This window comes from Brachyistius frenatus, unplaced genomic scaffold, assembly GCF_029030835.1.
Source record: "Brachyistius frenatus isolate BFR_SWC_R1_liver_20210118 unplaced genomic scaffold, ASM2903083v1 Contig_93, whole genome shotgun sequence".
NCBI lineage: Eukaryota > Metazoa > Chordata > Actinopteri > Embiotocidae > Brachyistius > Brachyistius frenatus.
The window spans coordinates 474376-489407 of NW_027210692.1; the positions used below are offsets into that span (position 1 = coordinate 474376).

The window sequence follows — 15032 nt, forward strand, 5'->3', positions numbered from 1 at the left end:
CATTGCAGAACGTTGCCCAGCTCCCCCACGTAAAACGTCACAGTGGAACTAATTAGCAAATAGGTTTGGGTTAGCAACAATCCGTACTGAGTGGGATCTAATCAGACACGTGCCGATTGCCGAGCAGGTCCGATTACGTCAACGGTCATCGATCCCTGTGAACGGCGTTTACATTCTTACCAGCACTTGTAGCCGAGCTTCACAAAAGACAGCGGCGATAAGAGAAAATGGACCCAAAAGGATTTCCTGCAACAGACCAGATCCGTCTAACTTGCTGGAGGATCGCACACCAAATATGGGGTTTTGTACCAATATCATGAAGCCGGCTAGTATCAGCATGTCTAGTTAAAACTACACAAATGTAAAACTTTTGGCATCGAATTGTATCATTGTATTTGTGACGCCTCGTCGCTGATAACCAATTACAGCTTACGACATTAAGTTGTTTTGATTTTCAACGTAAGTTGGTGCATTAGGGCTTGGAGCAGGGAATCGGAATCAATAAACGGTATGGATTCGATTCAACACCCAAACCTGTTCACGATAATAACTTCTAAGTGGGGGTTTAGAGGAGCAACGTTCTCCAAAGCTCTGAGTATATAACGGTGGTCAATTCCACTGAAAAGCAACCTTATGAAATGGTAGCATTCAGTTGGCAAAAGACTTGGAGGGTGGAAGGAAAGGCACTCAGATGGTGGACTTGGAGAAGGACACTCGAAGGTGGTGGTTCTCTCCAAGATCGTGGTTGTGGAACTCGATGAGGGACTCGATTGCCTCCTCCACTGAGCCCATCTGGATCAGGGCCATCTTGCGGTCCTTTCTGTTGAATAAAGAGAAGAATGTGTTCACAACGTGGCCACATACTGCCCACTTCTGTGTAGGTCGATTGCTATTTGCTGCGTTGTACTTGGAAGACTGAATCCTCTCTATCCTCTAAAGTTCTCAGCCTCTAAACAATGAATAACAGTTTATAGAAGCTCTTGCTTAAATTGCCTTCGCTTCAAGCGAAGGTTGTCGAGGGTTCTGAAAAGAATTCAACAGGAATTCAAGAAAATTAAGTGCCATCGGACGGAGGCTTACTGAAAGAACTTGAAGGCCTTGACTGTGGCTCCTGAGCTGGCGAATAGCCTCCGGAGATCATCCTCCACCACAGCAGGCCTAAAAGCAAAAGAGTGAGGGTGAGTGGGACAAAAGCACAAAAAAAAGCACAAGACATTTGTTCTGGTTCCCTCTACTAATTTGAATTTGTTTCTATTTATTTACCAGCAAGGTAAAACAGGAGGCATGATTAGATCTAAAAAAAATTTTTTTTTTAAAAAAGCACCTCTAGAGTTGAATGTTTAGAAAATAATGTCACTGCTACTTAATCAAAAGCTTTAAATTTAGAAAAAGAAAAGTCAGGACTACAAAGGAAAAAAAGGCGTAGAGCACAAAAGCTCCGGGGGGAGACAGAGCGGGAATGAAAATGAGGCTCTTGCAGCAGCACTCACGGTATGTTGGAGAGGTGGAGTGTTGCAGAGGGCGGGAAGATGTTGGAGTAATTTTTGGAGCCCGGCTTCTTGAAACGATGCAGCGGGGAGTTGCTGAAGTCCTTTGTGAGGCCCTGGTCCTCGTGGCCTTCTCTGGGCAGCTGGACTGTTGTGTGTTTCGACAACGTCACACGCATGGCCCTGCCATGAAGACGCTGGCCATTCAGGTGGCTCATAGCTGAGGAACATTAATGAGGACAGTCAACACACACACACACACACAAGCACGGACTGAATTCACACGTTCTCCCTTTGTTGCACTGATTAACTGTGAAATTTTGAATTGTACAAATTTCCATCAACAATTTTCATCCTTTCCCTCTTTGATAAACCTATTTTCTGCACGTTGTTATGAATAATAGAAGCGAGCAATAAGCCGTCTATCAAAGGAGGACCTGGAAAAACCCACTCGGCAAAGACTCAGTACAACGTATGGTAAAATAATGTGAGGGGGAGGGGAAGGGGGGAACAACCAAGATGAAAGAAAGGGAAAGATCAAAGGCATAAAACAGTGTTTTGTATGGTTGGAGTGTAGCTACCTAGCTGAGCCTGTGTGCCATCAGACATCTGGATTAGAGCGTTCTCCTTTTTATTGAACAGGATCTTCACTCTCATCACATCGCCGTACACACCTGAGGAGGAAGAGGAAGGTGTCACGATACAGGAGAGCGAGTACAACATACAACACATCTTCAACAGGAGCCACGCAGCCAATCACAGCAACAAAAACAAGTTACACCACCAAATCAGCGATATTAATATGGCTACTAAATGACCAGTCTGATATGAGTCATTGTTAAACTAAACTACACATTTTTTTTGTTCAATTCTGCATGAAGGCTCTATATCTAATCCTACGTAAGCCCTCTTGATAAAAAAAATTAAAAAAAAAAAAAAAAAAGACTGCTAGGAGGGAAAGGTAGTGATTGGAAGACAAAGACGAGTACAATGAGTAGTTGTGATCAATTTGATCGCTTTACAGCGAAGGAAAGTTGATTAGCTTGAGGGCCTAAATAGAGACACATGCAGAAATAAACTAAACATGCACATACCTACATTCAAGTAACCGAGACAAACGGCAAAAGAATATGTTGACATAATCCGAGGGATATGTCTACTCATAAAATTTTAAAAAAAAATAAAATAAAAGCAGCAGCATTTCATCTTTCTATGTACTGTTGCTGAGTGACTCGAGGCAACCGCAGACAAATCGACGTTACATACAAATGAAATGCGATAAATTTTCATGGCTTGAAATTGGACGGTCCAGAACCAGTAAAGTGTTGACTTTTATTCCTCTTCCTGAGGGTGATGCTTTAGAATTTAGATCGGCCTCCTGCCTCATTCCCGAACAAAATGATCCCCGCATTTCTATTTAGAGGGGCAATAATTCCATTGAAGGGCTGCGCTCTTTGAAGATGAAAAAACACAAATGTGTTTTGCCCGTGGACGGTTAATCACGGCTGTTCAAAATTAAATGAAATGCTGCAGCTTTGTGCGGTTTTCTCACCTGACTTTTTCCTCACACAAACCCCACAACAACCAAAACAGGTCATCGGACCCCAAAACAGATACCCCCACCCTTCATAGCCCTGTAAGCCCGATGACGAGCCATCAGTGGTTAAAAAAACAACAACCAAAAAACAACCATAAACAAAGCCAACAACATGAGACAAGACATGCCCACCTCGCCAGGTAACAGTAGTAATAAAAAAAGGAGATGAAAGGATGATAACGTACCGAAAAGAATAAAGAGGCAGTGTGGCGTAACGCTCTTTAGAGACAGCAGGGGGGAGCAGCGGGGCAGGGGGCCAAAAGGGGAGAGGGAACAGGGGACAGGGGAAAAGAGACGGAGCGGAGTGGAGGACAGTGGAGTGGAGTCGGGACATGTCCGCAGGCCACAGGCAGCGAGGTCCACAGGAAGGCCACAGTACCATGGAGGAAGGAGAGGCATGAGGGACGAAGAAAATGAAGAGAGGGACAAGTGGAGGGGGGGGGGGGATTTGAACAGTGTGAGAGGATGAAGAGAAAGACGAAGATGAGGGGAGAATAGGACGACAGTGGAGGGGCAGGTCGCGGCAAAATCGTGGGTGCCAAAAGAGGTGCCAATGTTGTGTTTTGTTTTTTTTGTTTTTTTTTTATATATAAATTTTGTGTTGTGAAATTGTGGGTGGTTTCCAAATTGGGGACAATGGACAGGGGAGAAAGAGTGTGTTGGATGGATGGATGGATGGATGGAAGGAGGAGTGGTTGTAGTGGTAGTAACAGATGAGTGGCAGAGTGGGGTGGGGGGGAGAAGACAAGAGGGAACAATTGGTCATGGGGCGTGCAGTCAGTTGGCAAGATTTGAGGTGAGGGGTTTTAAAACAAAAAAGAAAACAAAAAGAGGGAGAGGGGGACAGAGAAAGAAGAGAGAGAAAAAAGGAAGTAAAAAAAACAAGGTCAGTATACACAAAGAAATGTAGTGCTTCAGACAGTAGAACTGGCTAAATTAAAATGCACTGTCACTATGGGAACACTAGGAGAAAAAGAAGAGAAAAAAAGATTAACAATGAAATACAGAAAAAGGCAGAGACAATATGTACTTTTAAATGACATGCTGTGTTTGTTTAGATAATTTCTTTCTAAATGATAGAATAAAACAATCAAATCTAGAATTAAAATTGATACTCAAAAACTTGTATGGAGCTTTAAATTAACATGCTTATTGTAATGACTATTTAACTACGGTAAATGATTAAATGAGCGCAACAGACTACTTGTACAATCTACACACTATATAAAAGAGGAAAATCATGGACATGATGTGTTGCTTTAAAAAAAATATATATATATACAAAAAAAAAAAAAATACAAAAAAGTAATATTGTCTCTCCAACAACTCAAGAATGATTTCAACTAATGGACAAAAATGAAGATATGAAATGGTAAGTTTAAAAAACAAAACAAAAAAAAGAAGTTAGTTTTTTGAATAAACTTAAAATTCACAGTGAGCAAAGTGGCAGGTCAGAAATGCAGGTTTGGTCAAACACAGAGAGGTCCTGAAAGAGAAGGCTTTGACTCGGTGACCCCCTTGTATTCAAAAACAGAGGTCAGGGTCCTCCAACTTGTGCGATTCACGTGGATGTGGTGAGAATTGGGGGACAAAAACGCTGGTTTCTGTTGAGCAAGTGGAACCGGGTCCGCAAACCACAGGTGTAAACAAAACACAATGTAATATTTTAATGTTGCTCGGCTCTGCACTGATAAAGAGGCAGGACGGAAAGCCTACTGAGTGTACTGACCTCAGGGTTCAGGTTGCTGACCAACAAGACATTGTGTCCCCCAGAGGCTGTGAGCCCTGAAAGGCCAAACCGGCTAGCGGCTGCTGCTGCAGCCGCCATGCCGCCATGGCCCACACCCAGGGACGCAAGGGCACCGGGGATACCAGGCATCGACAGACCTACAACACAGACGGGGACAAAACCAAATTTAAATTACTTTCGACTTCAAGTAATATATGAAGTTTATTAGAGTCAAAACCGAATAGACACTGTACATGAAAGGCAGTTGTTGGGAGAAGAGATGTATACCTCATGTTAAAAGGAATAGTGTGACGTACAATGTGTTTTTCTACTGACCTGCCTGCTGGATAGCAAAGGTTGGGGGGAAAGCATGAGCTCCACCATAGGGAGAGGCTGAGATTAAGCCCGGTGCAGCTACATTAAGAGAAAAACAAAAATATTAATATAAACCGCTGCATTAAAAGTTCCAAGAGCATCCTGAAATAAAAACCTGGGAGATATAATTAAAAAGCAGATGGACTCATTCATAGATGTGATCAGGGCGTAAAACAAGGAAACTTCTTAAAAATCGCATCCCAGTCTTACCAAATGCAGCAGCTGCCATGGTCTGGTGGTCAAGGGAGGGCTGTGAGTCGGCAGTGGGAAGATCTGGTCGGGTGTAGTCCCGGCTCTTGTCGTTGTTGTACTTGACATTGAGGCTGGTGAGCTTGGAGAAGCTGATTCTCAGGGTACAGCAAGCATTGTAGATATTCTGGCCATCTAGAGACTAAAGATGTCGGCGGATGATTAGACTTAAGATAATACAGTGTATCTAATGTGTTTTACACGGGTTCATTTAACTACAGTTTCGCTTCAAATTAGTTTTGTCATGGGTAGTTCCCATTGATCTGCTAACCTGTGGTAACAAGCTCCCACTGAAACATAATGACAGAGTATTTACTCAGAACCAGTCTTACCAGTTTGGCGTGCTGAGCTGTCATGGCGTCAGCGTACTGGATCAGAGCCTGGAACTGGTTGTTCTTGGTGAAAGTGATGATCTTCAGCACAGTACCAAACTTAGAGAAAATCTGGAGGGGAGAGACGTGACTGGGATGTCATCATGAGCACACAAAAACAACTACATTCTCCATTACAGATGAGAATACCATTACCAAAAGAAATCCATTTCCATATCCTTTTCATAATATTGTCACTATTAAAAATGCATATTCTGTTCATTTCCAACTTCCAGATTTGCAAAGTGATTTAAGAATTTTACACTTGACTCCCAGCCACTTAGTTCTTAGTAAAATACTGTAGCACTAGAGGAAGAAGTGGAGGCATATTGAAATATATTTATAGTAACTGAGTGGGTGGTATAGCAGGTTGGGAATTTGTGTGCAAGTTTGCATAATTCAGAATGTCTGTTTACATCTGGCGCAGTATAGGTGGGTGTTATATTTGCAACTGAGAGGACTGGATATAAAAAACCCAAAGAATAAATATAAAATTAATCAGAGAAACATAAGTCTGCATATGAAAAGTTTCCTAATTGTACATCCTACAAACTTCAGTGACTTTGATAAAAGTCCTGAAAAAAACCCCAAAGAAATCAATGATCAAAATAACTGCTTGTCCAGTGACAAAACTCCATTGGCGTCTGTACCTGGTGTAGTACGTCCAGGGTGACGGGGTAGAAGAGGTTTTCCACGATGACTCTGAGTACAGGGCTTTGGGCCCCCCCTCCACCTCCCATGCCACTAGCATCTGCAGAAATGGCCATGCCTCCCATCCCGCCGCCGTGCAGTGCGTTGACCGCCTGCAGAGCTGCCTGGGCACGCTAAGGGAAAACAAAGACGGAGATACCTCAGCTTAGATTGTGTAGGTAAAGCAAAGCGTGAATGAAGTCATAATAACAAATTATTGCACAACCTTGTGCAGCTCATCATATTTTTAACTGATTGAACATAAAATGTACATTGTCCCGAAAGAAAAAGTGAATGATGCTTCCAAGCCAAACAATTGACATGAAAAGCAAATGCACGTATGCAACCAAACCCTTACCACTTGGTTCGGGGAGTTGTCCGTCTTCAGCTCCTTGTGGGTCGAGTACTGCATGTAAATAGGGTGGTTTCTGATGACCGGGGTGACAGAGGAGTAGTAGCTCACCATCGTCTGTGCACACTCCTCGCTGTTCAGTTCCAGGAACGCCTGCGGGGGAGGACCAGAAAAACATTCTCACTTTTGTTTCTCCCATCACATACAGTAAGGTGCCACCCTAAGGCGATGTTTATAAAGCATTTGTCATCATTCCACGTGTTGTAAACCTTTAAAATTAAAAGCCTTATCACTGCGCACGTATTCACATACTCACTAACGTTCAGTGTTTTCCTACTTTTAGTCAAATTTCATTTGACACCTTTTTTGGTTTTGATATATAGCTTCTGATAAAAGCAATAGGAAATAAGGACAATCAAGAGAGATTCATTGTCTTACTCCCAAGAAAGCTGCATACATTTTCTGTAATGCACCCACTAAGGCACAAGGCGGTAACAAGGAGGTCACTGTTATCATTTCAGGCCAGGATAGAAGGCGAGAAAGCTGATCCCTTGTCCCAAGCCTCAAAGAAGAAGAAGAAGAAAACCCACCCAGAATGCAGGCCATACAGGTTTGGTGCGCAGACCTGCATCTACCGTTCCTTACCTGGTTTTTCCCTTTCAGCATCAGCAGGTTAGTGACCTTGCCAAAGGGCAGTCCCAAGCCAATGACTTCAGCCTCATTTATGTCGTTGGGCAGCTTGCGGACGTGGACCACACGTGACGGAACACCAGGACTGCGGACGTCACCTTTGAATTTTTTGCTGTCGTTGCCATTGGCTGCAACAGAAAACAGAAGCAGATACAATCAGGGAGGGAACAGAAGGCTCTGGTTCCTCTTGAATAATGGATTGATCGTCATGGCAACGCAAACAACACAGACACGTCAAGCACTTCAATAAAAAAAAGGATTCACCCCCTCCATGGCAACCCCCCTACCTGAGTTCATGATATAGGGTCCGTTGGCTATGCAGGAAGAAAAGAGTTCGTCGGATCCCCTCTGCAGAAGGAGAGAAAACAATGGTTCACTTCAGTGCGTTCACCAATGAAGGCACAGCGTGGCAGGTAGAGAGCACGGTTCTCATATTACCGAGCCATTGTGTGATAAAGCAGGAAGTAATCTGATAACCAAAAGAGGATAGCACAAACACGCTTCAGAAGAACTCCACCTTCCGCACCAGGAAGAATTCAGTGCCCTGGCTTGTCAGAATAGATATTTGACTTCTCAGTTGTGCTTTGTTAATAATCCTAAAATATTACAGTAACTATAAACCATTCATTGATACTTCAATATGCAAAATAATGCTTCATCGCCTGACGCAGTGAAGGACGAACAACTGCTATTAACTTTGAAGCACACAATTCAACCGTCACATCTTAGCCTAACAGCTGTTAGTGAGTAAATCCCGTCTTCTCACATCATTCATTTGGAGGACGGATGACAAACTGAAGCCCTTTGGATTGCAAGTCAAGATGGTGACACTCCCAGCCCACACTACATAACCCTCTGCCTTGTCCGGCCTCTCAAGTCTGTTTAGCAGATATAAAGTGCTGTTTCAAGGCTGTTCTCATGGTTGTGTGTGTATTTGTGGTTGTGCAAGATGAAGTATTGCAGTCACAAGAAGTGGCTCAGCAGCCTAAGCTCTACAACACCCTACAATGAAGTTCCTGTTCAGGCTGAGACTAGGGGCATTGTTACAAGGCCGCACACACATATGGAGCTCCGAGGACTGTCTGGGAGTTGAAGAGCCCCACAGCGCTGTAACAACAACAACCATTAGTGCAGGTTTGTTAGCATTCTTCTCCACCTTGCAAATCTAAATACGCAAAGGGGGGGTCAAGTCAGGCCACAAAGTCTAGCCACAATTAGCGTTATCTGAGAGGAAGCATTTTTTTGGTGCCTCAAAATATTATTAAAAAGGAAGGTGTTGGCCAGTGAGACCTTCGCTATGAAAGCATGGCACTGGAAGCAGTGGTAATAAACAACTCTGACTTCCAGAGGGTTTGGCTGACTGTCACTCTCAAGACAAACGGGGTCTGGCATCAACCCACTAACCTACAACAACAGGGATGCCTTTACCTTCTCATTGTGGCTTCAGGCACGTGAGTGTCTTATTTTGGATGATCTTGACATAAATGGAATGCAGTCATTGAGCTAAGATTACTGGTAAGAGAGTTTCTTCATCAGTATGTAAATTCTGATCCAGTTGAAAAATGAGTATAAACCACAAGAGTCTCAACACAAATTACAAATAATGGATGAGAGCGGTGTGTTCCAGTTGATGGGAAGAAAATGTTCGAAAAAATAAATATTTTTCTTGATAAATGGGTCAAGGGCAGATTCAAGCCATGAGAAATGAAGGAAGGGGCTCCAGCCTGACTTGCCAGGTCATGGGCGGGCAGTCACACTATCAGTCAGCAGACCAAGTTCAAACAGGAAAAGCAGGGAGATGAGGCCTGCATCCAGGGTTTAGCTAAACTTCCTCTTGGGGACTGTAGGTTACTGTTCCATGGCTGAACTCTCTCCTCCTACTTCCTCATTCTAATAATAACTACAGAGCTAAGACAGTTTGCAGGGCACAGCAGGAACATCAAGTCACACACAAAATAGAACTGTGGTATAATTCATTGAAGTAAACGTCCAATAAGTTTTTGGAAGGAATGTGCCAAAACAGTTTCAAAGCCACTGGAAGAAAAACGGCTTTATAAATGGTTTGCTGGTGGACTGTAGCACAGCTCAAACCCATTTTTCCAACACAAATCAACTGTGCATCGACTTGTTCACATCCTTTGTTTGCTCAGGATGCTGACAGTATAATAGTAACCTTCAGGGAATGATGACACATTGCCGGGCCACACACTGAAACCTTTGAGCAGCTTCCTCTCCTAACAATGGTAGTATCTTAAATATAATTTTTAAAAAGGGAAGGCTCTTTCTCTGGCCCATACACTAAGTCACACCTGGTTTGCATTGCATCAGAGAGAGAGAGAGAGAGAAAAAGAACAAAGGCTCTTCAATTCTATGCAGAGGAAAAAGGCCACTATGATATTATGAGGAAACTAACCCTGAGATGATTCATTTGTACTGGTGTTGGCTTCTGCATGCAACCCTATTTTGAGTGCTGCTGCTGGGGGGAGATGGGGTTGTAAGCTCTCAGGAAAGGCACAAAGGAGGAGGTGCACAGGTACAGACATGTTTGTTCACTGTGATAGCCTTCCCCAGAGGAGGGGGGGCAGGGAGCTGTGCCTCACCAGGGGGCTGGATGGGGGGAGATTGGAATGTGACCGCGGAATGCTAGACACTCTGCCCAGACGGAATAATTACAGATTCCAGCAAGGCAGGGCTCCACAACTCAGCATCATCATTACCACAGCACATCAAATCCAGAAAACGGGAAGTTTCAGGAGAAGGGATCACAAAAGGGGTCAAAACTTGAGTGTCAACAAGCAGCAATTTAACAGTGTGTTGTTATTCGTGACTAAAAAACAAAGGGGCCTTGCAGAAAATTAATAGAGGAAGTGGGGTGTGTCCCCGTAACTGGCATGTGCAGCATAGGCTTGTTTAAACAGTGTAAAGACCTTTGGCCGAGAGGATGAGGACAGTTGTGGGAGGATGGTTACAGCTCTAGGCCGAGTTCAATTACTCCTCCTACACATAGCTGCCCCAGGCCTTGTTACCAAGGATTACTACTTAAGCAGGAATTTTTATTGGGTGCGCATGTTAACAACCAGCAGTGTGCTAACAAACCAAGGTGCTCCTTCATCGCCATGTTTGCACGAACAAACATCGAGTTACAGGAACACTAAATGACACCATTGCTGTACATGGTAAGGGCCAATTTATGCAAAAGCTTAAGCAATGATTGAACAATACTTGGCGGATGTGTTTTGCTAGTGCTAGATGAGAGGTCTTGTGATAAAAACAAAGACTGAACAAATATGGCAGTAGGGCAGGATTCAGCTTTCTTAACATTCCAGTAAGGCCAAAAGACTATTAAGGAACACGCAAAATAAACAACAGGAAGTATCATTTCAACTGCCACACAGGCAAATGGACAGGACAGGAAAACATCAAAGCCCCACCTCGGAAAATCTATGCTAACAGAATTATCAAACATACCACAGTCATGAGAGCAGCTGTAACCTCTGTGTGCTGACCATTCGGTTGTATTTCATAAATGTTTCAACGGCAAACCAGCCTGCAACAGCAAACTCATTACACATGAGAAATAGCTTTGGACAGCAGTTCTGTAATTATAGAGGAAGCTCTTGCAAGCTGACAGACTGTGTGTCTCAAGACCTTGCCAGCTCAGTTCTTTTCCATTTTCATTTTGACTTCAAAAAAAAAAAAAAAGTTTCTAAAATATGCAACCCCCCCCCCAAATAATAATTTAGCTGCACATCGAGAAATCCTTGCTATAATTAAAATATGACAATAACCTAAAAACAGAACCCTTTGATGAGGAAGGGTAAATTTCCAGTACAATATAAGCATATAAACATGGTATAGGAAACATCCATGAGCTACATAAACTACAGGAATAACTATAACTACAAAATGCAGGACGTACTTTGCAAATCATGTCATAAGTAATATTATGACACAGATTTTTAAATACTATTATACAGTCTGCAGTATGGGCAGTGAAAACAGTTGCAAAGAAAAGATTACATACCTTTGTGCCAACTGCTATGTCATGGACACTGCTGTAAAAGAGAGAAGTTTTTCGTTGGAAAACCAAGAAATTAACTACAATATAACATGGGAGCATTTTTGTCAATCCAACACAACTGCAGAACGTTTAACAATCTGGAAACAGTTATATTTATGATTAAAAAAATTAAATACAAAAATAAATAAATACATTTAAAAAAACCAAAAAAAAAAAAACATACGGTAGCGTTTGTACAAAAACAAACTGACTTCTTCATTTAATGATGAGCACATTTACGAAGATTAAAACTGAAAAGGACAACAAAACAAACAACAAGAACAACAACGAAATCTCTCGAGTTTAAATTCAGTCGTGCAAAACGGTGTAAAATACTTACTCAATTTCGGGGACGTAGCCGGATCCCAGAGGGTACAGAGGGTCAGTGTCTAGGCGGCTATAGTAGATTGAGAGGAAAAAAAAAACAAAAAAAAACATACAAGAAAACTTCAGAGTTAAGACAAAGGACAGGAAATAAACCAAACAAACCTCCAACAACAAAATCAACGCCTCGGGTGAGTTCAAAGCAGCCTTCGTGTTGCCTTCGAGGTCATTCAATCTGTCGAAATCAGGTGCTCAAAAGAGTAAAAAAAAAAACAAAACAAAACAAAAAAAAACCCCGCTTGAATTAAACAATACCCCGTTATGTATCCTTCCCGGATTAGATAACTCGGGTGTCTCTGATTCAGTCAACGTGAAATGTTCAGGCCAGACATCTTCAACACGGCCCTGGCGCTCCGCGGACAAATGAATGCGGAAATGAGACACGTTGCTTTAGCTTTAGCGCTCGAGTTCCCCGTGAAGCCAAGTTACAAAAAAAGGTGCAGTTAGCCCGTGTTTAACTTAAATGTCCGCCAACGGAAAAAAAAAAAAAAAAAAAAAAAGAGGCCGCGTTCCTTCAATTTAAAAACTCCGATCTTTATTTGAAATTCGCAATGAAGTTTACGCGTGTTCAGAGTCGAGATCCGTTTGCGTTCAGCGATGAAATAACTCGAAACGAGTCGCATCGCTAAAACGAGCGTTAGCCGCTTTGCTGCTAGTTTAGCCAACGCTCGCTGCTAACTGTTGAATGTTTTGATGGAAGAAGGGAAAAAAAAAAGAAAAAAAAAAAAAAACTGTTTCAACTAAACTTTCTCACTCCGACGGTGAAAGCGAGGCCGCCGAAGAAGTCGAAACGCGTTTAATAGCGACCGAAATAAGAAGAGAAGTTACTCGGAGATCGGTTAGTCTTAAAAAAAAAAAAAATCGAAGTGTTAAGTGTGGTTCTTTTCACTCACCCGTCCATTGCACAAGAAAAAAACTGCAGGTCTGAAGCGGAGGTAGGGCGGCACACTTGCTTGATTTTCTTACAAAATGGCTGAACGCGCGGAGGCGAGCGCTGATTAGTCCAGGAACTTCCAAGAGCCAGAAATGGGCGGGGACAAGCCTCTACGCGAAACGCGATTGGACAAGACGGCTATCATTTTGTGGAAAGTAGAAGGCCGCGGCAAATTTCCAGTACATCACGTCAAGTGATTAAGCTTGTAAGAGTTTTTTTTTTTTTTTTTTTTTTTTGTAAAAGCTTACAGCATATAAAATACAGGAGGGAAATTTCTGTTGAGTTTTTTTTTTTTCTTTTACACGGGACTATTGAATGAGTATGGGATCAGTTAAATATCTGGGCTTTTATACATATACAGTGCATGTCAGGAGCATAAATAAAACTCAAAGATGAGAGTGTTTTGAGTGGTATATTTAAATTGCTGTGCAGTTCATAAAATATTCATTCGAAAAGTGAGTATTGATTAAGATAACTTTAATATTAAAGTAGCTTTTTTTTTTTAATTTTTTGTCATTTTTATTTATAGATAAAGTGGAGCCATTCCTAGGATCAAGGATCAGGGAAACTTTGTCTGCAACACAAATAGTGACATTTTTTTTATATCCCCAACCCACGAACTGTGAAAAACCTTTAATGAATACAAAAATGCCTCAAAAGATATTAGAAAGTATATAAATAATCCTACCTAGTCTACACAGTAGTACAAGAGTAATTTGTAATAATGAAACAAACAGGGAGGTCACCAATGTAACCGATTCGAAGTCAGAACATGCACAGCTCAAACAAACACTATTTAAAATGGGGAATCAATGCAAGAGTCAGATTGAAAGGGGAAATTGAAAAGTAAAATATCACTGTAAGCAAATCACAATAACATTACTTTAGAAATCCTCGTTCGGAGCCATTGAGAGAGCACGTACAGCGGAGACCTTGACAATACAAAGTGGCAAACTGTAATGTAATTTGTCTCTGAAGGACATGAGCCATGAACAGCAGCTGTTGCTGAGACACTGTTGCACCACTGAGGTCTGCATGTTGATTTCTCATGTAACACATTTTGAGCTGAATGCTGAGTGAAATTGGATTTTTTTTTTGAAAGGGAAATTAGTTTTATTTGTTTCATTATTACATCATGTTGATGTGGCTGTCCTAATTTGTGTCAGCTACAGGCGTAGCTGAGGCTTACATTTAGCAAACTAATCACAAAGGAAAGGTAATTACTGGTAACGGATAGCATGGCAGCAATTCGATTGTGCTTTGCCTTCATTGTGCTGATTGAGATGTTGGATGTGCTTCATACTTCGACAGATATTTGTGTTAGGACTCTCTTCCAGATCCGTCTAATTCATTTTAAATGAAAACCTCCATCTTCTTGTAATTTCCCAGGACGCTTTATACTCCACTGGTTCAATCCTGGACATTTATGTTGTTCATTTTGTTCTAGTGCGATGGTGTGGAAAAGCATCATCAGGGGTGTGACCTAAAAAAAAAAAGCACACAATATATCCTCTGTCCCGTGATGGGGCACAGTTCTGCTGCTTCTCTTAAATGCTGAACTTTGTCATAGAGCATGCACCTACAAACTGAATATACCACATTCATACTCGTGCAAGGAGAATTTTCAAAAATGCTATTTAACCAATGTAGTATTGCTGCAAAATAAAACATTTAAATTGTAGCTGTTTTGTTGAATACCTGACCTGTTTAAAAGCCTCCCCTCTCTGTTTCCCTAATTACCTCTCTTTCTCTTTCTGTCTTTCTCACACACACACACACACACACACACACACACACACACACACACACACACACACACACACACACACACACACACACACACACACTTTACACTATTTGACAACAGTGTAAAATGATTTTCTCAAAAAGAGTAACAGTGTGCTCTCTAGTGGTAAGTTCTGGCTAATGCACTCAACAAAATACTAAAGCCAACTAATGTCTCCAAGTTGAAGTCTCATGTACACTGCTTCAACTACTCCGACCTTCATCTTGTCTTTAATATTCTCCTCTCAAATTACACCTCTTGCATTACTATTCTTCCTTATATCTTTTTTTTTTTTTTTAAATATATATAAATGGCATGTAGATCAATT

The 15032-nt window shown here is 41.9% G+C and overlaps 1 protein-coding gene across 3 annotated transcripts; it reads right to left on the reverse strand.

The window, feature by feature from the left end:
• Nucleotides 1–442: 442 nt before the first annotated feature.
• Nucleotides 443–12976, reverse strand: ptbp1a (polypyrimidine tract binding protein 1a). 3 transcript variants are annotated; one of them, XM_069710680.1, is made up of 16 exons: nt 12878–12976; nt 11941–11997; nt 11565–11595; nt 7828–7888; nt 7496–7668; nt 6857–7003; nt 6459–6632; nt 5770–5880; nt 5399–5579; nt 5150–5227; nt 4814–4971; nt 3270–3303; nt 2069–2161; nt 1491–1707; nt 1081–1158; nt 443–820 (listed from the first exon to the last, which is right to left on the reverse strand). In XM_069710680.1, the coding sequence occupies exons 1-16, from the start codon at nt 12883–12885 to the stop codon at nt 688–690; spliced, it is 1734 nt and encodes a 577-aa protein (XP_069566781.1). In that variant the 5' UTR covers nt 12886–12976; the 3' UTR covers nt 443–687. The 3 variants fall into 3 exon arrangements, with proteins under 3 accessions (XP_069566781.1, XP_069566780.1, XP_069566779.1); XM_069710679.1 differs by lacking the exon at nt 12878–12976 and having other exon boundaries at nt 11565–11592; nt 11941–12788; XM_069710678.1 differs by lacking the exon at nt 12878–12976 and having other exon boundaries at nt 11941–12788.
• Between the last annotated feature and the right edge of the window lie 2056 nt (nt 12977–15032).

What these genes read in the sequence shown, in the direction of transcription:
- ptbp1a (XM_069710678.1), bottom strand. Translation starts at nt 12,038, where the DNA reads ATGTTTTTTTTTGTTTTTTTTTTCCTCTCAATCTACTATAGCCGCCTA. An exon ending in ACATAGCAGTTGGCACAAAG is followed by an intron (nt 7,889 to 11,564) that starts GTATGTAATCTT and finishes CTCCTTCTGCAG; the next exon opens with AGGGGATCCGACGAACTCTT. An exon ending in TGGCACACAGGCTCAGCTAG is followed by an intron (nt 1,708 to 2,068) that starts GTAGCTACACTC and finishes AATGTTCCTCAG; the next exon opens with CTATGAGCCACCTGAATGGC.